The 18,701-nt window shown below is 41.9% G+C and overlaps 2 protein-coding genes across 3 annotated transcripts; one reads left to right on the top strand and one right to left on the bottom strand.

Annotated features, from left to right (window-relative positions):
* Positions 4,540-10,884, top strand: LOC8061056 (heavy metal-associated isoprenylated plant protein 35). 2 transcript variants are annotated; one of them, XR_002447407.1, is made up of 4 exons: positions 4,540-5,255; positions 5,346-5,421; positions 8,349-9,183; positions 10,446-10,576. XR_002447407.1 is itself a non-coding variant. In XM_002441391.2 (3 exons), exons 1-3 carry the CDS (start codon positions 5,028-5,030, stop codon positions 10,586-10,588), a joined length of 447 nt encoding a protein of 148 aa, XP_002441436.2. In that variant the 5' UTR covers positions 4,562-5,027; the 3' UTR covers positions 10,589-10,884. The 2 variants fall into 2 exon arrangements, 1 of the variants encoding a protein (XP_002441436.2); XM_002441391.2 differs by lacking the exon at positions 8,349-9,183 and having other exon boundaries at positions 4,562-5,255; positions 10,446-10,884.
* Positions 12,413-14,716, bottom strand: LOC8061055 (calcineurin B-like protein 4). The gene is made up of 8 exons (XM_021447208.1): positions 14,303-14,716; positions 14,121-14,203; positions 13,935-13,994; positions 13,762-13,870; positions 13,490-13,542; positions 13,274-13,354; positions 13,061-13,173; positions 12,413-12,946 (listed from the first exon to the last, which is right to left on the bottom strand). The coding sequence occupies exons 1-8, from the start codon at positions 14,385-14,387 to the stop codon at positions 12,892-12,894; spliced, it is 639 nt and encodes a 212-aa protein (XP_021302883.1). The 5' UTR covers positions 14,388-14,716; the 3' UTR covers positions 12,413-12,891.

Raw genomic sequence — 18,701 nt, 5'->3', positions numbered from 1 at the left:
TCTTGCTTTGGATGTTGACAAATCAGGGCCTTTGTATTCAAAGGCCGTGCATCGGAGACGCCTGTGCACAGCCCATTGTGCTGCTGCCGCAACTTTCCGAACGTGCTATACCAACTTTTCCAAAAGAAAGGGTGCTCTACCTTGTCTATTTGCACAGGAGTGATCTGTATCGTGGGCTTTACAAATCAACTATACCTTTGTTTGGTCCACCTGAAAATTATAGTGTAATTAAACTAAGAGGGTGTTTAGTTCCCATTTTTTCCAAAAAAAAAATTGGGTTTTGGTCCATTATTTTGTAAAGGCCTTGTTTAGTTTCAAAATATTTTGAAAAATGGATACCGTAGCTTTTTCGTTTGTATTTGACAAATATTGTCCAATCATGGACTAACTAGGCTCAAAAGATTTGTCTCGTCAATTTCGACCAAATTGTGCAATTAGTTTTTATTTTTGCCTATATTTAGTACTTCATGCATGTGTCTAAAGATTCGATGTGACGGGAAATCTGAAAAATTTTGCAAAATTTTTTGAACTAAACAAGGCCAAAATGGAACTAAACACCATGCAAATTTTTTAGGAAAAAGATAATTATTGTCTATTTTGGATTTTGGCTTCAAGAGGCAAAAAAAACCCAAAATGAGTCTCAAGAGGCTTAATAAATTCGCATTTTGTATTTTGGATTCGGTAGTACTAGCGTCCGGACGTCCGAACAGACCTCCATATATCTGCATAGCTCGCTCGCCCACACTCAAGCATACGTAGGGACTACCCAAACCTGCTCCATCCAGACGCAGCACCTGCATAGTCCGCTCCCTTTCACGTGCCCATATGCACATGAGGGGGGACCGATCCCAGTCACCTACCTCGTCTCTGTATGTGCACCCATGTGGGGCTAGCACCACACCAAACATCTCCCGCATCGAGAGAAAGAGGCTGGGGCGCGACAGATGCCTAGCCAGCGCCGAAGAGGCGGAGACACCGGGGCAAGGCAGCAGAAAAAACAAGAAGGAAGACACAACACTCGATCTGCTTTTGAAACATCCAAAAACAACAGTTGCAACCTACGACTAAACGTAGTTGAAACACTTGAAAACATACTTATGAAACACTTGAAAAACACACCTGAAACACACTTGAAAACCATTGCAACTATACACAAAGATCCGAATAAAACACATGCAACATATGTGTACAACATATTCAACATCCAAATAAACACAATTGAAACATACATCTGAAAAACACAGACGAAACATACCGCTGAAACATCTAAAAACACTCGAAAACATACTATTACAACATGCCTTTAAAACAATTGAAATATAGACAACATGTACAACATTCTTCGATCTATTTTTGTAACATCCATTTGATTCAACTGCAACATATCTTTGAACCTTCTGAAACAATCAAAATATACAATTGCAACATAGGGTGGGCAGAGAGATCCTAGCGCAGGGAGTGCCATGGCCGCCAGATCTACGAACATTGGGGGCTCCTAGTGGGGAGGACGTTGGTGTGTGGGGGGGAGGGCGCCGCTGGGGTGATTTTTTTTATTTTTAGTCTAAATTTAAAACATATTTCAAATTTGACCTGCTTATGAAAATATTTTTAAAACTAGACCGTTTGGACCCGCCACCATACATGGCGGGACAAATATACGGAACCCCGCCATGCATGGCGGCGGGGTACTACCGCTGACGTGGTATGGTTCAGGGAACACCTGCTGACGTGGCTAACACGTGGCGGGGTACGTGGCAAAGAGTACCCTGCCACTCATCATGGCTGGTTGCAACCCCGCCGGGCATCATGGCGGGGTGCTCCCTGCGACAAAACGGCCCACCCTCTGCTTTCTCTGCGTTCCCTTATGGCACTTTCGTTAATTTATGATAATTATAGTCTGTAAATTGCACTAATTATACAGTTTGTCTGTAAATCGTGAGACGAATTTTTTAAGCCTAGTTTTTATAATTAGATAATTTTTATTAAATAAAAACGAAATTAGTACAGTGTTAAAATCTAAAAAGTTTTTGGATCTAAACAAGGCCAAAGAGAGAGGGGTCAGGCTGAGAGGCAAAGTGACCACATGAATAGTCTAGGGTGTTGGGTCTTGTTTAGTTCTCAAAAAATTTTGCAAAATTTTTCAGATTCTCCGTCACATAAAATCTACTTTATTCAAAAATTAGATTTAAATATCTATTTAATGATACTAATTTTATATTATAAATATTAATATTTTTAATAAATATTTAATCAAAAATTTTTTTATAAGAAGCGAAAACGACAAATATTTAGGAATAAAGAGGTAGCAGCTACAGGGCTACAGCGTCTGCCACATTGCTACCCTGCAACACTGCTCCTACAGTGCATGTTCTGTTCCTACAGTGCTACACTGCTACAGCGCCTGCTCAAGTGTGTTGTATGCTACCTCTTTATTCCTAAATATTTGTCGTTTTCGCTTCTTATAAAAAATTTTGATTAAATATTTATTAAAAATATTAATATTTATAATATAAAATTAGTATCATTAGATAGATATTTAAATCTAATTTTTGAATAAATTTATTTGAAGTTAGAAATATACGTCTAAAGATTAAATGAACGAAAGTGTCACTAGGGAACGCAGAGAAAGTAGGGTGGGCCGTTTTGTCAGGAGCACCCCGCCATGATGCGCGGCAGGGTTGCAACCCGCCATGATGAGTGGCAGGGTACTCTTTGCCACGTACCCCGCCACGTATTAGCCACGTCAGCAAGTTGTCTCCTGAACCATACCATGTCAGCGGTAGTACCCCACCGCCATGCATGGCGAGGTTCTGTGCATTTGCCCCGCCATGCATGGTGGCGGGTCCAAACGGTCTAGTTTTGAAAATATTTTCGTAAGCGGATCAAATTTGAAATATGTTTTAAATTTGGGCTAAAAATAAAAAAAATTCGCTGGGGTAGGGGAGGAAGGACACTGAGGTGAGAGAAGGAACCACCGGAGGTCGAGGAATATAGGGGAGCAGAAGGTTGCGTTGGTCGCCCGTACTGGAGCTGTGCGTCTTGTGCCGGAGCCAGGCTACGCGCCCACGCTAGATCTATGCCCGCGCTGGATCTACGCCCGCCGCCTATCCCCACACCGGAGTTGAGGCCAGGGGTGGCTGGCCAGAGAAGAGGAAGGGGCGCCGAAGGTGACCACGAGGAAGGAGGTCACTGGAGACTCGTGCTAGGGACGCCGCTGCGGAGGAGGGAGAGGGAAAGAGCGTGCGCATCTGCTCGTGTGACGCGCGTGGGGTGGGAGGTGCAGGGGCATGGCTTCGCAGAGGAGCATCACGGACGTGGTGCGGAGATATCGCAGTGGGAAAAGAAGCGAGGAATGAGCGGATGAGAACGGCGTCCGTCCGTCCGGACGTATGATAAGTATCATTACCGTTTTAGATTTTTATGGAGAACTAAACACTCCTTAAGTTATATTCTAATTCATTTCAACACATGTGGATTAAAGTGGATAAACATGCATCTAAACAAGGCCTTTGTTGGTGGTAATTATAAGTTTAGCCTATCTTTGAAACGTTGGAATTTAACAGAAATTCTATAGGAAAAAAACAGAGCTTAGGAAACAATGGATCTCGTGTTCAAGAAGGGGCCTACAGTAAACTTATTATTGTCACGGGGGCGTGGATCGATTTCTGGTCCTGGTCCGTGTACAGCCACTGCCTTGCATTACTGCAACCAGAGCACAGCGCGAGCAGACAGCAGAGGCCATGCCGTATAGGTGGTGGTACCGTATTGGTCCATTGCATTGCATACCTGTGCTACGAGATCCCACACCGTGCCGTTTCTCCTAGGTCTTGTTTAGTTTCGAAAAGTGAAAAGATTTCGGTATTGTAGCACTTTCGTTTGTTTGTGACAAATATTATTCAATTATGGACTAACTAAGATCAAAAGATTCGTCTCGTAATTTACAGCTAAACTGTGTAATTAGTTTTTGTTTTTGTCTATATTTAATGTTTCATGCATGTGCCACAAGATTTGATGTGACGGGAAATCTTGAAAACTTTTTGGTTTTTAGAGTGAACTAAACAAGGCCCTACATGCATTGGATTGGATTGGATCTCAACCATCGGAATAACCAATCCGAGAGAATGGAGTAGGCACATGTATATACGCGGCGCCCAGGCCCATTGTTTGCTAGCCATATTTCAAACACACAGGGCCTTCTGGATCTTTGGAAATCATTAGGCTAGCCAGTTGGCAACACTGTCGTCCGCCGACCGCCGCCGCCGGCATGATATGATCCCTCCTTTTATTATATATATATAAGAGCCTCAATGATTGAGCCGCTGTCATCTAGTGCGGCATCACCGATCGATCGAGTCCAGTTTCGAGGCCGTGCATGCATGATGAAAACCAACAATTGCGATGCGCTATTGATGTATACAGTATATTGTGGCAGCACATTGTCACATGGGGAGATCGGCAGCTTGTCCCCGCTACCTAGCTGCAGAAATAGCTGTCATCCTTAATCCTTAATCAGCTCGTGATTAATTTAAACTGCTCTTGAGTGTATTTGAAGGACGAGACGTACTTACGTAGCCCGATACTGAGCCGGCCGGTCGCCACTGTTGGTGCTGCTAGTACAGAGTACGTACTGCAAGGTAGCTAGGGGTAGGTCTCCCTAGTCCCTACTGCTCCCTCGTGTACCTGCAGCTCGCCGAGATCCTCCCTTGCCAGTTGCCACGGCCAGAACCAGAGGGTAGTGTGGTGCTGGCGGCCCATGGCGACTGTGCAGCTAGTTTGTGTACCGGCAGGCCTTCATTTACCATGGCCATAACTATTAGTATTACCTAGATCTCGACGACAGAGAATCGCATGGAGAAGGAGAACACCACTGCCTCCCCACCACCACCACCACCACCTCCTCCTCCTCCTCCTCCTCCTCCTCCTCCTCCTCCTCCTCCTTCTTAAGAAAGAGATCGATCGATCGGTACACCACTGCGGCGTTTGCTTCGTCGATCGCTTGAGGCGGCACAGAGAGCAAAAGAGCGGCGATGAGGCGGCCGCGCATTGGCAGGGTGCTGCTGGACTGCTTCTCCTTGTCCCTGTGCACGAGCACCTGCGTGTGCGTCCGCGCGCTGGAGGACGACGAGGAGGAGGCCATCCAGAGGGCGGCGCTGGTGGTGAAGGCGAGCGACCACCACCAGCAGCAGCACCGGCAGCGGCGGCTCAAGGACCTCGTCGATGGGGCAGGGACGCTCGGCTTCCATCTGCAACCCAAGGTACTGCCACCGTCATTCTACATCCATGCATGGTTAATTAGTTGCAACACTGCCTGTCTTTCTTTTCCTGATGATCGGCGATGCATGCAGACGGTGGAGCTGAGGGTGTCCATGCACTGCAACGGCTGCGCCAGGAAGGTTCACAAGCACATCTCCAAGATGGAAGGTACTTACTCATCTATCTATCGCAACATTTCACTGGATCGGTCTTCCACTGCAATGCAAGTGTGTTTGCATTGATTCGTAGTATGCCAGTCACTGATCTCAATTTCTGAACTACTATGAGGCCAGATTCATGTCAAACACATTTTGTCAGATAAAGCCACGGCCCTTCTCGGTCAAAGCTGACCTGCCTTGTGTTTCCCTGATTCCCTCAATCGTCAGATACTCTGTATTGTATAGGACTGCTGAATAATTTATGGTTCCCATTTTGAAAGAGACCACACACCTTGCCCTGCCGCCCCTGCACGCCAAGGCAAGGTACCTGCTACGGTAGTTTCCAGTACGGTTAGGAGTATCTTCTTCTAGGCCTTGTTTAGTTCACCCTAAAAACTAAAAAGTTTTCAAGATTTTCCGTCACATCGAATCTTGTGGCACGTGCATGAAATATTAAATATAGACGAAAACAAAAACTAATTACACAGTTTAGCTGTAAATCACGAGACGAATCTTTTGATCCTAGTTAGTCTATGATTAGATAATATTTGTCACAAACAAACGAAAGTGCTACAGTACCGAAATCTTTTCACTTTTCGAAACTAAACAAGGCCCTCTGTATATTCCAAAATTTTTTGAGAAATCGATACTGTAGCACTTTTGTTTGTATTTAATAAATATTGTCTAATCATGAACTAATTAGGCTCAAAAGATTCGTCTTGTCAATTCCGACGAAACTGTGCAATTAGTTTTTATTTTTGTCTATATTTAATACTTCATGCATACGTCTAAAGATTCGATGTGATGGGAAATCTAAAAAAATTTTGCAAAATTTTTTAGGAACTAAACAAGGCCCTGAATAAGAGTAAAAGGGTACTCCCTCCGTTTATTTTGTAGACAAATTATCTAGAATTTGATCAAATTACAGAAGAGTGTCAATAATATGACACAAAATATGTCAATTATGGAATAGTATATTTAAATAAATCTAACGACATTTATTTAATATCATCAATATATTGACTCGGTTATTATAGAATTCCATTGTTTACACGAAGGAAGGAGTATTTAAGCTTGATCCAGTCGTCTTTTTTTGTGACTTAGCATTATAATAATTACGAAATATATTTTTATATAAATTAATTTAGAGCCATAACTACTGATGTTGTTCACTAAAAAACTTTGTCAAACTTAAACTACTTTATTTGGCATGCAAGTAGGCAACCTATCGTTGCAATCTTTTCCTGCCAGAGGAAGTACGATTTTTTTTTTAACACAGAGAAGAGTACTACCACTACTATCAATCTTTCAATTTCCACCATAAAGAAAAATCAATCCAGATCTTCGGTAGCACAGCTGCACAGGACGTCATCTATATTCTATTTATTCGACCGAATTGATGGTGGAAGCACGAACAGAGGCAATTTATTTGGCTGGAGAGCTTTGCACTGAATGCAGCTGCAGTACGTGTGTGGTACCAGTGGCGGACCCAGGATTCCCTCAAAACTAGGGCCGAATTCTCCTAGCGAAAAATTAAAAACTACTCTCTTCATTCTATTAAAAGTGTCGTTTTTAACTTTTAGAATTTTTATTTAGTCGTTCCTCTTATTCAAATTTTCTATACAAATAGTAAAATAAATAAATATTGTTAAAATATTTTTATTGACAAAACAATTCATAACAAAATAAATAATATTATATAAAAATTTTAAATAAGACGAACGGTCAAATAAGAAGTCTCAAAATAAAAAATGATACTTTCAATGGGTTAGAGGGAGTATACCGTAATCATAATATATGTGTGGTCTTACGGCCTGCGCATAGATGAATCCTAGTATTTCACGATCATTTCTTTGTCCAACGATGACAATACACCATCAGATAAGGCAAACATCTTGTGGCCATGGCATAGGAATGGAATCATCAGCTGATAGACGTTGGTGGTCGCCTACTCATAGGACAACGACACAATAAGGCACTAGCAGACAACGGGCACCTGCTACAAGCGGCGACGTGAGTGAGCGAGCATCAGAGTGAGAGGGTTGAGACTAAGACTAGAACGAAACAATAAGAGAGGTGTCATTTCCTTATCTATGTGGGCTAGTTGCTAGTTTAAAAGTTGTTAAAATAAACTCTAATAAAATAACTATTTTTTTAGAAACAAATGATAACTATTATTAAAATGTACCTAGATTATATAGATCATGACTAGGGCCAAGGCCCTAGTGGCCTTAGGCCTGGATCCGCTAATGGGTACCACTGTATGTACGTACACCAGTATGTACGTACACCACTACTCCTGCAGTGGGGTCTTGTTTAGTTCACCCCAAAAACTAAAAACTTTTCAAAATTTTCCATCACATCGAATATTGCGGCACATGTATGAAGCACTAAATATAGACAAAATTAAAAAATAATTGCACAGTTTATATGTAAATCGCGAGATGGATCTTTTAAACCTGGTTACTACATAATTGGATAATGTTTATCAAATAAAAATGAAAGTACTATATTTTCGAAAACCAAAAAAATTTTCCTAACTAAACAAGTCCTCGATGCCTAAATACGACTGTTGCATGCTACGGCGGGGGATGCATGGTTCTTCATGCAACGTCACTAGTACTGTATCACCATTCACCAGTTTGTTGGTCTCGTCAGCGATCAAATCGCATCGGGTGCCGGCTGCTCCCATCCACGTACATGTACATTGCCCTGGCCCCTTGGGCCTTGGCCACCCGTGGGCCAGGCCCACCCAACATTGACTGTCTGTCCTGCGCACATGTCACTTGCGGATGTCTAGCATGTAGCATCACATCCATTGGGCATTGGCCAGCCCAATTCCATTGGCCATTCAGACGCCACGCACTACTATAGTACTACTAGTTGTTTTTTTTTGACAACTTCATATATTATATATTATAAGCAGCCATTTTACAGAAAGTTCCTCTAAGGAAGACCAAATTACATCTGGGTCCAAAGACCGGATAAGCATGACAGCTACAACGAAGGCGTTGACGACGACGGATTCGCCGGTGGGGGGTCGTAGAGGCGCCGAAGACGCATACACCCAGGTGGAAGGCCGCGCCAAGCGTCGGTTGAGGGTGGGGCGACGGAGCCGGTGTTGAAGCATGCGCCGAGTGACCGAAGAATAAGGTTGTTGCCGTCGCTGGGGGAAGAAGATGGAGCTCCAAGTCGGGATCCCGGTGGAGACGAAGTTGACGCGACAACGCCGCAAGAAGAGCTGTCCAGATCGGCAGGTGCGATGGCTGCATAGTAGAGGAGAAGGCGGAGGCGGAACGCGGTGGATGCGGGTCGGAGAAGCACAGATCTGGGGGTTGGCGCGAAGAAGGCGAGGTGGAAGAGAAGGGGGAGGCCGAGCACAGATCTGGAGGGTGGCGCGAGGATGGCGAGGTGGAAGAGAGGGAGGGGTAGATCGAGCTGTGGAGGAGCAGGTTTATTTTATTTAAACGTACCTTGGTAGGAGTCTCGCCGGCGACGGGAGCTGCAGCAGCAGAGACAACGACGGCGACGGCGAAGGCGACCACCAGGGGAGACCCCATCGCAGGGCTCCTAAAGGCTGTACAGGAGGGAGGGAAGGTGGGGGCCCCTTTCCCTACCCGGTGCGGCGAGGACGTCGGGACCGAGAGGGAAGGGGCCAGAGAGCGGCTGGGCGGCGGCGGCGAGATCTGTTCGATGGGGGAGAGAGGAAGGAGAAAGAGAGAGGGAGAAAACGCACCGGGCGTTACTTCCGCACTAAGCGTCTCCACAGGCGGTTAGTACTACTAGTTGTTACTTATTCCAATCATAAAGTAACTATATTTAAAAGATTCATCTCGTGATTTACAAATAAACTGTACAATTAGTTTTTATTTTTGTCTATATTTAATACTCCATGCATATGGCGTAAGATTCGATGTTACGGAAATCTTAAAAAGATTTTGATTTTTGGGTGAACTAAACAAGACCGATCTCCTGACAAATACTAGACCGGGGTGAAAGCAGAAGTTTTCTGTACTAAACGGCTACTTGTTCCCTGTGAAGTGTGAATGCTGGAGACCAAAATAGTTCATCTTAATTAAACAAATAGATCTCTGTTGATAACTTGGACCTAAATTAGGTTTTCTTCTCTTTTCATAGAGCTCTGATTTTTCCGCCTTATTTTAGCAATATATCATCTAAATGGCTAAAACTTGGCTCTTACTCAATCCATTCTAAATTACAAGACGTTTGACTTTTCTTACATTAAGTTTGACTAGTCGTCTTATATTCAAAATTTTGTACAAAATATCATTTCTTCGTGGCTTGGTTTATTAACAAAAGTTTTTCAAAAATAGCTTAATTTTTTACTATATTTGTATAAATTTTTTAAATAAGACGAATGGTCAAATTTATGATAAAAAAGTCAAATGTTTTATAATTTGGAATGGAGAGTACTTGTTTTATGACACGCGAGACCTGTTCTTCAGTGCACCTCTTTTTTTTTCTTTTTCAACTCTCTCTAGTTTTTATCTCTCCCGCTCCGTTCTCCTTCCAATATGCGTGGGACTTGTCGTACATATACGATGCTCATTAGGGCCTTATTTAGTTCAAAAAAATTTAGAATCTCTGTCACATCGAATCTTGTGGTGCATGTATAGTGCATTAAATATAGATAAAAATATTAGCTAATTGCATAGTTTGTCTGTAATTTACGAGACGAATCTTTTGAACTTAGTTAGTCCATGATTGGACAATATTTATCAAATACAAACGAATGTGCTATAATGTCTATTTTGTAAAAAAAAATAGAGATGTGGTCGAAGAGGATTCCTAGGGCCACAGTGGTGGGAACCGCTCGTATAAAGAATTTCTTAATTAGCAAGAAAAATACTATTATGGTCCTTTTTTTGCTGAGCATATTAGACATGGCCGATTCCATAAAAGGAACATTAGACTCAGCCCCTCTATACGTAATTGCTAGGGCACACTAAATTAAAGATGTTTTTATGGTAGACCATGGATGTATAGCTTATCCGGTAACATTGGTGCTTGCAGGCGTGACATGGTTCGAGGTGGATCTAGAGAGCAAGAAGGTGGTGGTGAAGGGGGACGTGACGCCGTTGGAGGTCCTTCAAAGCGTCTCTAAGGTCAAGTTCGCGCAGCTGTGGTTGGCCGGCCCCGGCCCCCATTGTAGCTAGCTGCAGAGCGTCTCCATCCATGCATCGTTCTGTGAAGAAGGCCCGGGATACGGGATTCATAGCTGCGGCTCCCTACTACTCTCTCTATCTCAAATTATAAGACGTTTGACTATTTTATCTTAAATTTAATCACTCGTCTTATTCAAACAATTTGTGTAAAAATAGTCAAATTTAAGTCATTATCGAAAAACGTTTATTAATAAACCAAGCTACGATAAAAAAGTGATATTTTACATAAATTTTTGAATAAGACGAGTGGTTAAATTTTGGTGTTATAAAAGTTAAACCTTTTATAATTTCGAATGGATTGAGGCCTTGTTTAGTTCGCAAAAAAATTCAAGATTCTCCGTCACATCGAATCTTTAGTCGCATGCATGAAGTATTAAATATAGATAAAAATAAATACTAATTGCAGATGAATCTTTTGAGTTAGTTACTCCATGATTGGACAATGTTTGTCAAATAAAAATGAAAATGCTATAATAACAAAAACCATTTTTTTGCGAACTAGTATACAAGGCCTGAGTACATCACTGCACAACGTGATATCGCGCTCAGATTCGGCGAGCCCGTACGCGCCGCCAAGACATGGCTGTTTTCGCGCGCGCCGGAGGCTGCAGCGTTTTGTCAAGGCTGTGTGATCCTCTACTCTACAGTGGCAGTAGTAAGGACGGTGTTTTACTGCTGTTGCTGGTATCAGTGTCACAGGGGGCTTCGATATCTCCAGGGCTGTACAAAAATCGCAGGGCACTAAATTAAAACAGTGAAACTGTGAAAGGGATGTAGATGTACTTTCTCCCTCTTTATATCTCTATCTCTGAAAAAAATAAATAGAGCGGTGATGCTTTTACCTTTTCTTTCTTTCCAGGTACTGAGAATCTGAAATTTTTTTTTGTAAAATTTTCTGGGAACTAAACAAGGCCCAGAGAAAACTGTGTGTTTGGATACGCCATGGCCCATGGCTCTTGTACAGACTTTCCCATCGGGGCCCATGCGAAGCCCGTATGACCCAGGAAGGGCACAGGCCCTACTTACTTCAAAGTTTTATTTTTGGACTTGAACCTATCTGGACATCTTATCCTCTCAAACTTTAAAACCGGACATCTTATCCTCTCAACTTCTAAAATCATTTAAATTACCTCGCTACCTTTGTTAGAAGTGGTTTTTAATACGATGTTTACCCCCTTTAATTACAAAAACTTGTAAACGGCTTGTAAGTTTTTTAAGCCATGAAAATGTTTCTAACTCTAAAATTTTGAGACAAATACTAAAGATATATTCGGATACAATAAGTCCAAATAGAATATTTTGAACTTGTGAAAACATATTTTGAAGCTTCCAAAATATATATATTTATCTCTAGAAAAATGAAAAAAAACTAGGAAATAAAAAAATCCTTCATTGGTGTATAAACGCATTTTAAAATATTTCCAAAACAAAAAAAAACCACGAAATGAAACTAGCATGCACGATTACATTCAGCACTAATGTATGTTACACTAATACTTGTTGAATCTCATTTTGTTGTTGTAAGTTTATACAACATGTATAGCCATTATATATTATTTTGCATATTCCCAATATCTTAGACCCAAATCTAGTTTGGAAGATTCTACAGATATTTTTCATGAGTTTTAAATATTTTATTTATATTTCTCGTGCCCCAATCTATCTAAGATTTTTCTCTGAATTTTAGAAGGCTAAAACTAATTTCCATGGTTTAAAAACTTTACCACCAAAATTTTTAATTAAAAAAAGATGAAATTGCACTGAAAACCACTCCTTACCGGAACCCTAGCTTCAATTGGATGCAGCCAAGTAAGATGAAAATACCTGAGCAGCTAAAAACTACTTAGGTACTAAAGTAGTAAAGTTCATCAACAATACCAAGTCTCCACAAGTTATTCTTTCCTTGTTACAATTACAACTATACGCAAGACGAAAGCATCTCAGTAGTGGGCAGCTAACTTCTGAACTCAGGCACTGCTTGTCTGCTTCGATGAACAGACTTGTTGATCCTCTGCAATATTTTCTTTAACGTAGGATCCTCCACGATGTTTGGATACCGAGGAATTCATTGCCTGCTTACCATCTGAAACTTAACATTCAGATGAATTTTCGTCACCATCTTGTTAGGCTGCAGCGTGTGGCAGCAACTCTCATGCACTCCGTTGCAGCTACATTCTGAACTTGCTCCGGTGCCTCGTGCCATGGACTAGGCTGTGTAGGCTCCAAGAAACTCAGGAGCTAACTAAGGCACAACAGAGCTGATGGAACTGTGTACGCAGCTGTACTCAAATACTTCAGTCACTGGCTTCTGAATGCATTATGAAGCTCGGAAATGACATGGTAATGTCCCTGAACAATCAACAATAATTCAAAAGTAATCAGATCCTCTCTTCTTCTTTTTTTTTAAAAAAAAAAGGAATGGATAAGAATAACAACGTTCTACAGGGGAGATGCGCTACTCACTGCAAATAGGGGAGAGACATGTTTCTTAATGTTGCCGGGTTCTTCTTCACGAATTCTTCCCATTCTTCAGGATCTATCCTGCCGTCCCCATTCGAGTCCGCTTGACTGAATGTCTACACTCCAATCCAAACAGAGCAGCACAATCATGTTATGCTAGAATAAAAATGAGATTTTTGCGAACAAACACTTGATGAGTAGCAGTATATCAATTACATTATCGACAATCGTCTCAACGGTGCTATCTGAAAGGCAGAGATCAGACTCGTCAAGCAGTGCCAAGACCATCTCTCTGAGCTGTGTCAAAGAACAAAATCGTTATGTAATCAGAACCAAACAAACTATGTTTTTTTCGGATCATTAAGGCATACACCCCGATTGCTTTGTTTTGTTTTTTTGGAACGTAGTATAAGAGAATGCATGAACGATCACCTCTTCTTTTTCGATGTAACCTGTCCCTCTTAGATCATACAGCTTGAACGCGACTGCATAGATGATAAGAAATCCAAATCGAACATGTCAATTCCTTCTTTGTCGATGTAGCCATTTGGATTTTGGAATCGTGTTGGAATTTCACGCGAAAAGCGCAGGATTTATAGAAGAGAGATAAAAACAAATCCATCGTTCCAAACATGGCCAGATGGCCTAATGCTGTAATGCATGAGGAGAAGATGAATGAAAGACAGAGATCAGACAGTTCATACACGCTGTCTTCTCCGATGTATCTGCGTTAGGGTGGAACACACTGAGCGACCGCACGAATTCCTCGAAATCGATGACTCCGTTCCGTTTGAGATCGAACAGATCGAAGACCTACCACAGTGAACACGAGCTCAGTTTCCTCTTGTAAGTGCGAAAATGGGAATGAGACGCTTACCCTGTCCGCGAAGAGGTTCGCTCTCTTGCTGTTCCTGAACAAGGCGAACTGAAACTCCTCCTGATCGACCAAACCAAACACCACACAGACTCCAATTCGTCAGCGGCACAATCTCTCTATCAGAAACCAGGAAATGGAATGGAGTGGAGATGGATCCATGTGTCGGTGGATCCCCAGTTCCCCCACCTTGTGGATGAGCCCGTCTTTGACGATGGAGAAGCTCAGCTTCTTGTACAGCTCGTACAGCGCCTCCACCTCGTTCACCGTGACTGCCACACAAGCAACCGCAGCAGACGGGGTCAGTCAGCGTCACGCAATCGGGGCGGCGCCGGTCGTTGCCGGTGAGGAGGGGCGGGAGAGATGCTCACATGAGGTCTGGGACGCCAGCACGGCGGGATCCTCGTGCGCCGACGACGCGCTCCTGCCGAACTGCTTGGACGACGCGCAGCCCATCGCGCCGGCGGCGCGCGGGCGCCCGGGCCGGGCGGGCGAGCGAGCGACCGCTCGATCGGGACGCGACGACGCGCTGTGCCTGTGCGACGGCCGGCGGCCCACGCGGCACGAGGCTATGCAGCCGCTGCCGACCGTTCCAGAGGTAGTAAAGAGATTCGGTAGGGCGGCGACGGCGAGGAGCCGAGGAGACCTTGAAACTTGGTGCGCGCGCCGAGGAAGTCGTCGTGTGTTCTCGCGCCACGCCACGCCACGCCACGCCACTGCCTACTAGCGCGCGCGCTGTCTCCCTCGAGTCCCGTGTCCACGCCTCTCACTTTTGTCTGTCTGTGTCCCTGGATCGGAGTCGCGCGTCCGCGATCGATCTTGGCCTTGTTTAGTTCTGAAAAATTTTGGGAAATAGACACTGTAGCATTTTCGTTTGTATTTGACAAATATTGTCCAATTATGGACTAACTAGGCTCAAAAGATTCGTCTCGTCAATTTCGACCAAACTGTGCAATTAGTTTTTATTTTCGTCTATATTTAATACTTCATGCATGCGTCTAAAGATTCGATGTGACGGGGAATGTGAAAAATTTTGCAAAATTTTTCGGGAAGTAAACAAGGCCCTTTTATAGCGAAGCGACTTTCGAGTCAGAGATCGGACGCACGCCCCCCCCCCCCACCCCCCCACCACCACCACCAAAAGAACAAAGGCCTTGTTTAGTTAAAAAAAATTCAAGATTTCTGCGTGGAGTATTAAGTTTAGACGAAAACAAAAACTAATTACACAGTTTCTTATAAATCGCGAGATGAATCTTTTCTCGCGGCGCTCACGCACAGTTGGCGATGGCGTGGACCCTGCTGGGCGCCGAGAGCGCGACAGGTGCAACGAAACGAACCCGGCCTGTGGGAAATGATCGCCACGCGGTGAGCTAAGTTTAATAATACAAGTTTAATACAGTGTATTTGCTGATAGAGTTACTTGTAGCCTTCTTAGCTATTTACTTTTAATATATGGTCCACTTATCTCTCTCACAAAGTTTCTTGATTTCTACGTCTAAGCTGGCTGTAAGTTTACAATCTGCTTCTCTTCTCTATCCTCTCATCTCTCCTCCACATCAGCATTTAGGCGACTTACAGCCCACTATAATACTTGCTTTAAGGGCACGTACAACGGTAATTAATATGTTGTCTATATACTGTCATACAGTCGATTAGCCCTGTTTAGTTTCCCACCTAAAAAATTTTCATCCATCTCATCAAATCTTTGGACACATGCATAGAACATTAAATGTAGATAAAAAATTAAATTAATTACACAGTTTGGTTGAAAATTGCGAGACGATTCTTTTAAGCCTAATTAGTCCATGATTAGTCTTAAGTGCTACAGTAACCCACATGTGCTAATGACAAATTAATTATGCTTAATAGATTTGTCTTGCAGTTTCCAGACGAGCTATGTAATTTGTTTTTTTTATTAGTTTCTAAAACCCCCTCCTGACATCCTTTCGACACTTCTGATGTGGCAAAAAAAAATCATCTCCAATCTATCCTTCCGACACATCCGATGTGATAGCCAAAAATTTTCATCTCCAAGAGCCTAAATAAGGAGAAATGAGAGAGGGTCCTGCCGTCGTCTCGCCAGGCGCCACCTTGGGCTCGTGCTCCCAGGCTAATCGTCCGCCACTGTCTAGGATCTCAGATCCACTACGAAGACGTGGTGCGTCAATGAAAAGGAATCACCTTCTTCTGTTGTGCAGCTTTCGTTGCACATCAAGCTGCCCGTAGCTCACCTCCCCTTTTCGGCCATGTCTAGGGTGAGGCGGGAGAGATGTGAGAGGGAGATAGGATGGAGAGGTGAAAGACGGTATTAATCGAATATTCCATTGAATGTATGGCTGCACCTGAAGAAACGAAGGGATAAGGTTAAAGATCTCTATTATTTTTTGGTTTTTTTAATCCATAAATATATAATCTAAATCATTGACAACTAACGAATGCCATATTTGATTTATGGGGAAGAAAGCGTATGTTATATTTGATTTTTAATAAAATATATTATATTACATTATATATAATATATGATTTTGAAGGATTTGTTTTGCATCAATTAGCAATTATATAGAAATGATATTCATGATTGATCATGGCTACATATAAGCATTAAATGATTTGTAGAAAACCAAACAAACAGTAGTTGTCTCTGGGTTGTATGAGCTATCTATTTAGCTGTCTGTCAGTGTTGTAAATTTCAAAAATTTATAGGCAGCAGTTGTCTCTCTGTTGTACATACCCTAAGGATGATGCAAGCGGATTTGTTTACGAACTCGTTATAAATATACTACTTAATGTAAAGAGTTTTGAAGGCCTTCGCGTGGGAAAAAATAAAGAGTTTTAAATACCCTAGAGATTTTTTTAAAGAAAAACTAAATTTAACGTAGTGATTTTAGAATCACGATTCTATCTTTGGCCTTGTTTAGTTTCAAATTTTTTTAAAGATTTTGATACTGTAGCACTTTTGTTTGTATTTGATATTTAATATTTAACTATAGACTAAATAGGTTCAAAAAGATTCGTGCAATTAGTTTTTGTTTTCGTCTATATTTAATGCTCTATGCATGTACCGTAAGATTCGACGTGACGGAGAATCTTGAAAAGTTTTAGGTTTTTGGATGATCTAAACAAGGTTTTTATATTTTTGTCAGATTTATTGATTTCATCAGATTATTTAAGTTTAATTTACAAGGTGTTCGTAGCTTTATATTATATGTTTCCATTATAATTCTCTCCGATCTGATACTCTTGCATTTCTCCATCGTCAAATATTAATATAATATTAATTAGTCATAATTAATATCTAATCTGCTTCATTTGTGAATTAAACAAGTGAATGTGTCTACGACATATGAAAACAGTAAAGCTACGAATTTCATGTTTTAGGAAAGTACTCGGAGATGGATCATGCTTGATGTGAAGAGATGCGCTGTTTTCAGACTTTGAACAGGGGAGGATGCAGATTTTTTTCTTTTTTAATATATAGAGATAAAATAAAAATTATATATGTAGAGATAGTGCCGAACTGAACTTAAATTTAATTCGTCCAGCAAAATAATTGCTTAAACATACTATCAAACCCAGACTATAAAATGTGATAAAGTTTAGTTATCAATGGTGCTCAAGAATTTTTAGTCCTGTGTAACAAACACCTTGGTGTTTTGTTTTCTCAGTGGCACCTAAGGAAACAAATTATCTATATAGATGACAATCAAGGAAATATATAGACTTGTTCATGTAATGATAATGGCAGTGAGAGGATAAAAATTGTAAATGGATGGCAGTGAGGGAAGTCTATATTTTTCGATGGCAATAAAAGAATTGTTATAGGTTTAAGTGAGGACGAGAGAATTCTCTCCATAAATTATGGTCGATCAAGATGGGATATAGAGACTTATGTTCGGTGAGGAGGTGACTTCTGCACGGGCCGCAAGATTCGATAAATATTATTTAATTATAGACTAATTACACTCAAAAGATCTGCCTCATAAATTACATGTAAATTGTGTAAGGCCAGTCTCAATGCATGTTTCATGAGAGTGTCATGCACATTAAATAGGATACCACATAAGCAAAAATGCTGATTTGGCAGAATCATAGTTTTCATCAGATGAGAGAGGAGTTTCATCCCCATAAAACTCATATGGCTCGGTTACCTAGTTTATAGTCTTGGTAACTGTGTCATGAAACTATACATTAAGACTAGTCTAATTAGTTATTTTTTATCTATATTTAATGTTTCATGCATGTGCCACAAAATTCGACGTGACTGAGAATCTGAAACATTTTGTAAAATATACAAGGCCTTGGTTGGTGGACGGGAAATCGTGTTGGACACTGGAGCGTGTGGGCTACTGTGTTTGAAGCATTTTCTCTAGGTATCACAGTAGACACTAGACAGCCATCTGAGTGACTGCTTGCTTTAATAATAGTAATAAAAAAAGCTTCGGGTTCGGCAATGTCAAACTCGGGAGATCATGGACCGCGACGTTGGTGTCTGCTCGTCGTCAACGGCGCTGTACTGCACTTCAGGAAGCTGCGGCCGGATAGGGACACATGCACGCACGCCGGGAAGTCGTTGTTTTCAATTTGTCAGCAGAGCGGACCCAAAATCATGTCAGACTCAGAGAAGCTGTGCATGGCCGCCAGGCGGCAGCCACGACGACTTTTAGGGATTGCTTGAATAATCTTTTACTACTTTATTGTTACTTTGTCTTGTCAAGCTAGAAACTAAAGAAAGACATATATTTGGTTAGACTATCTCCAACAATCGTCACC

Source organism: Sorghum bicolor, chromosome 9, assembly GCF_000003195.3.
Source record: "Sorghum bicolor cultivar BTx623 chromosome 9, Sorghum_bicolor_NCBIv3, whole genome shotgun sequence".
NCBI lineage: Eukaryota > Viridiplantae > Streptophyta > Magnoliopsida > Poales > Poaceae > Sorghum > Sorghum bicolor.
This window is presented reverse-complemented; position numbering and strand designations above follow the sequence as displayed.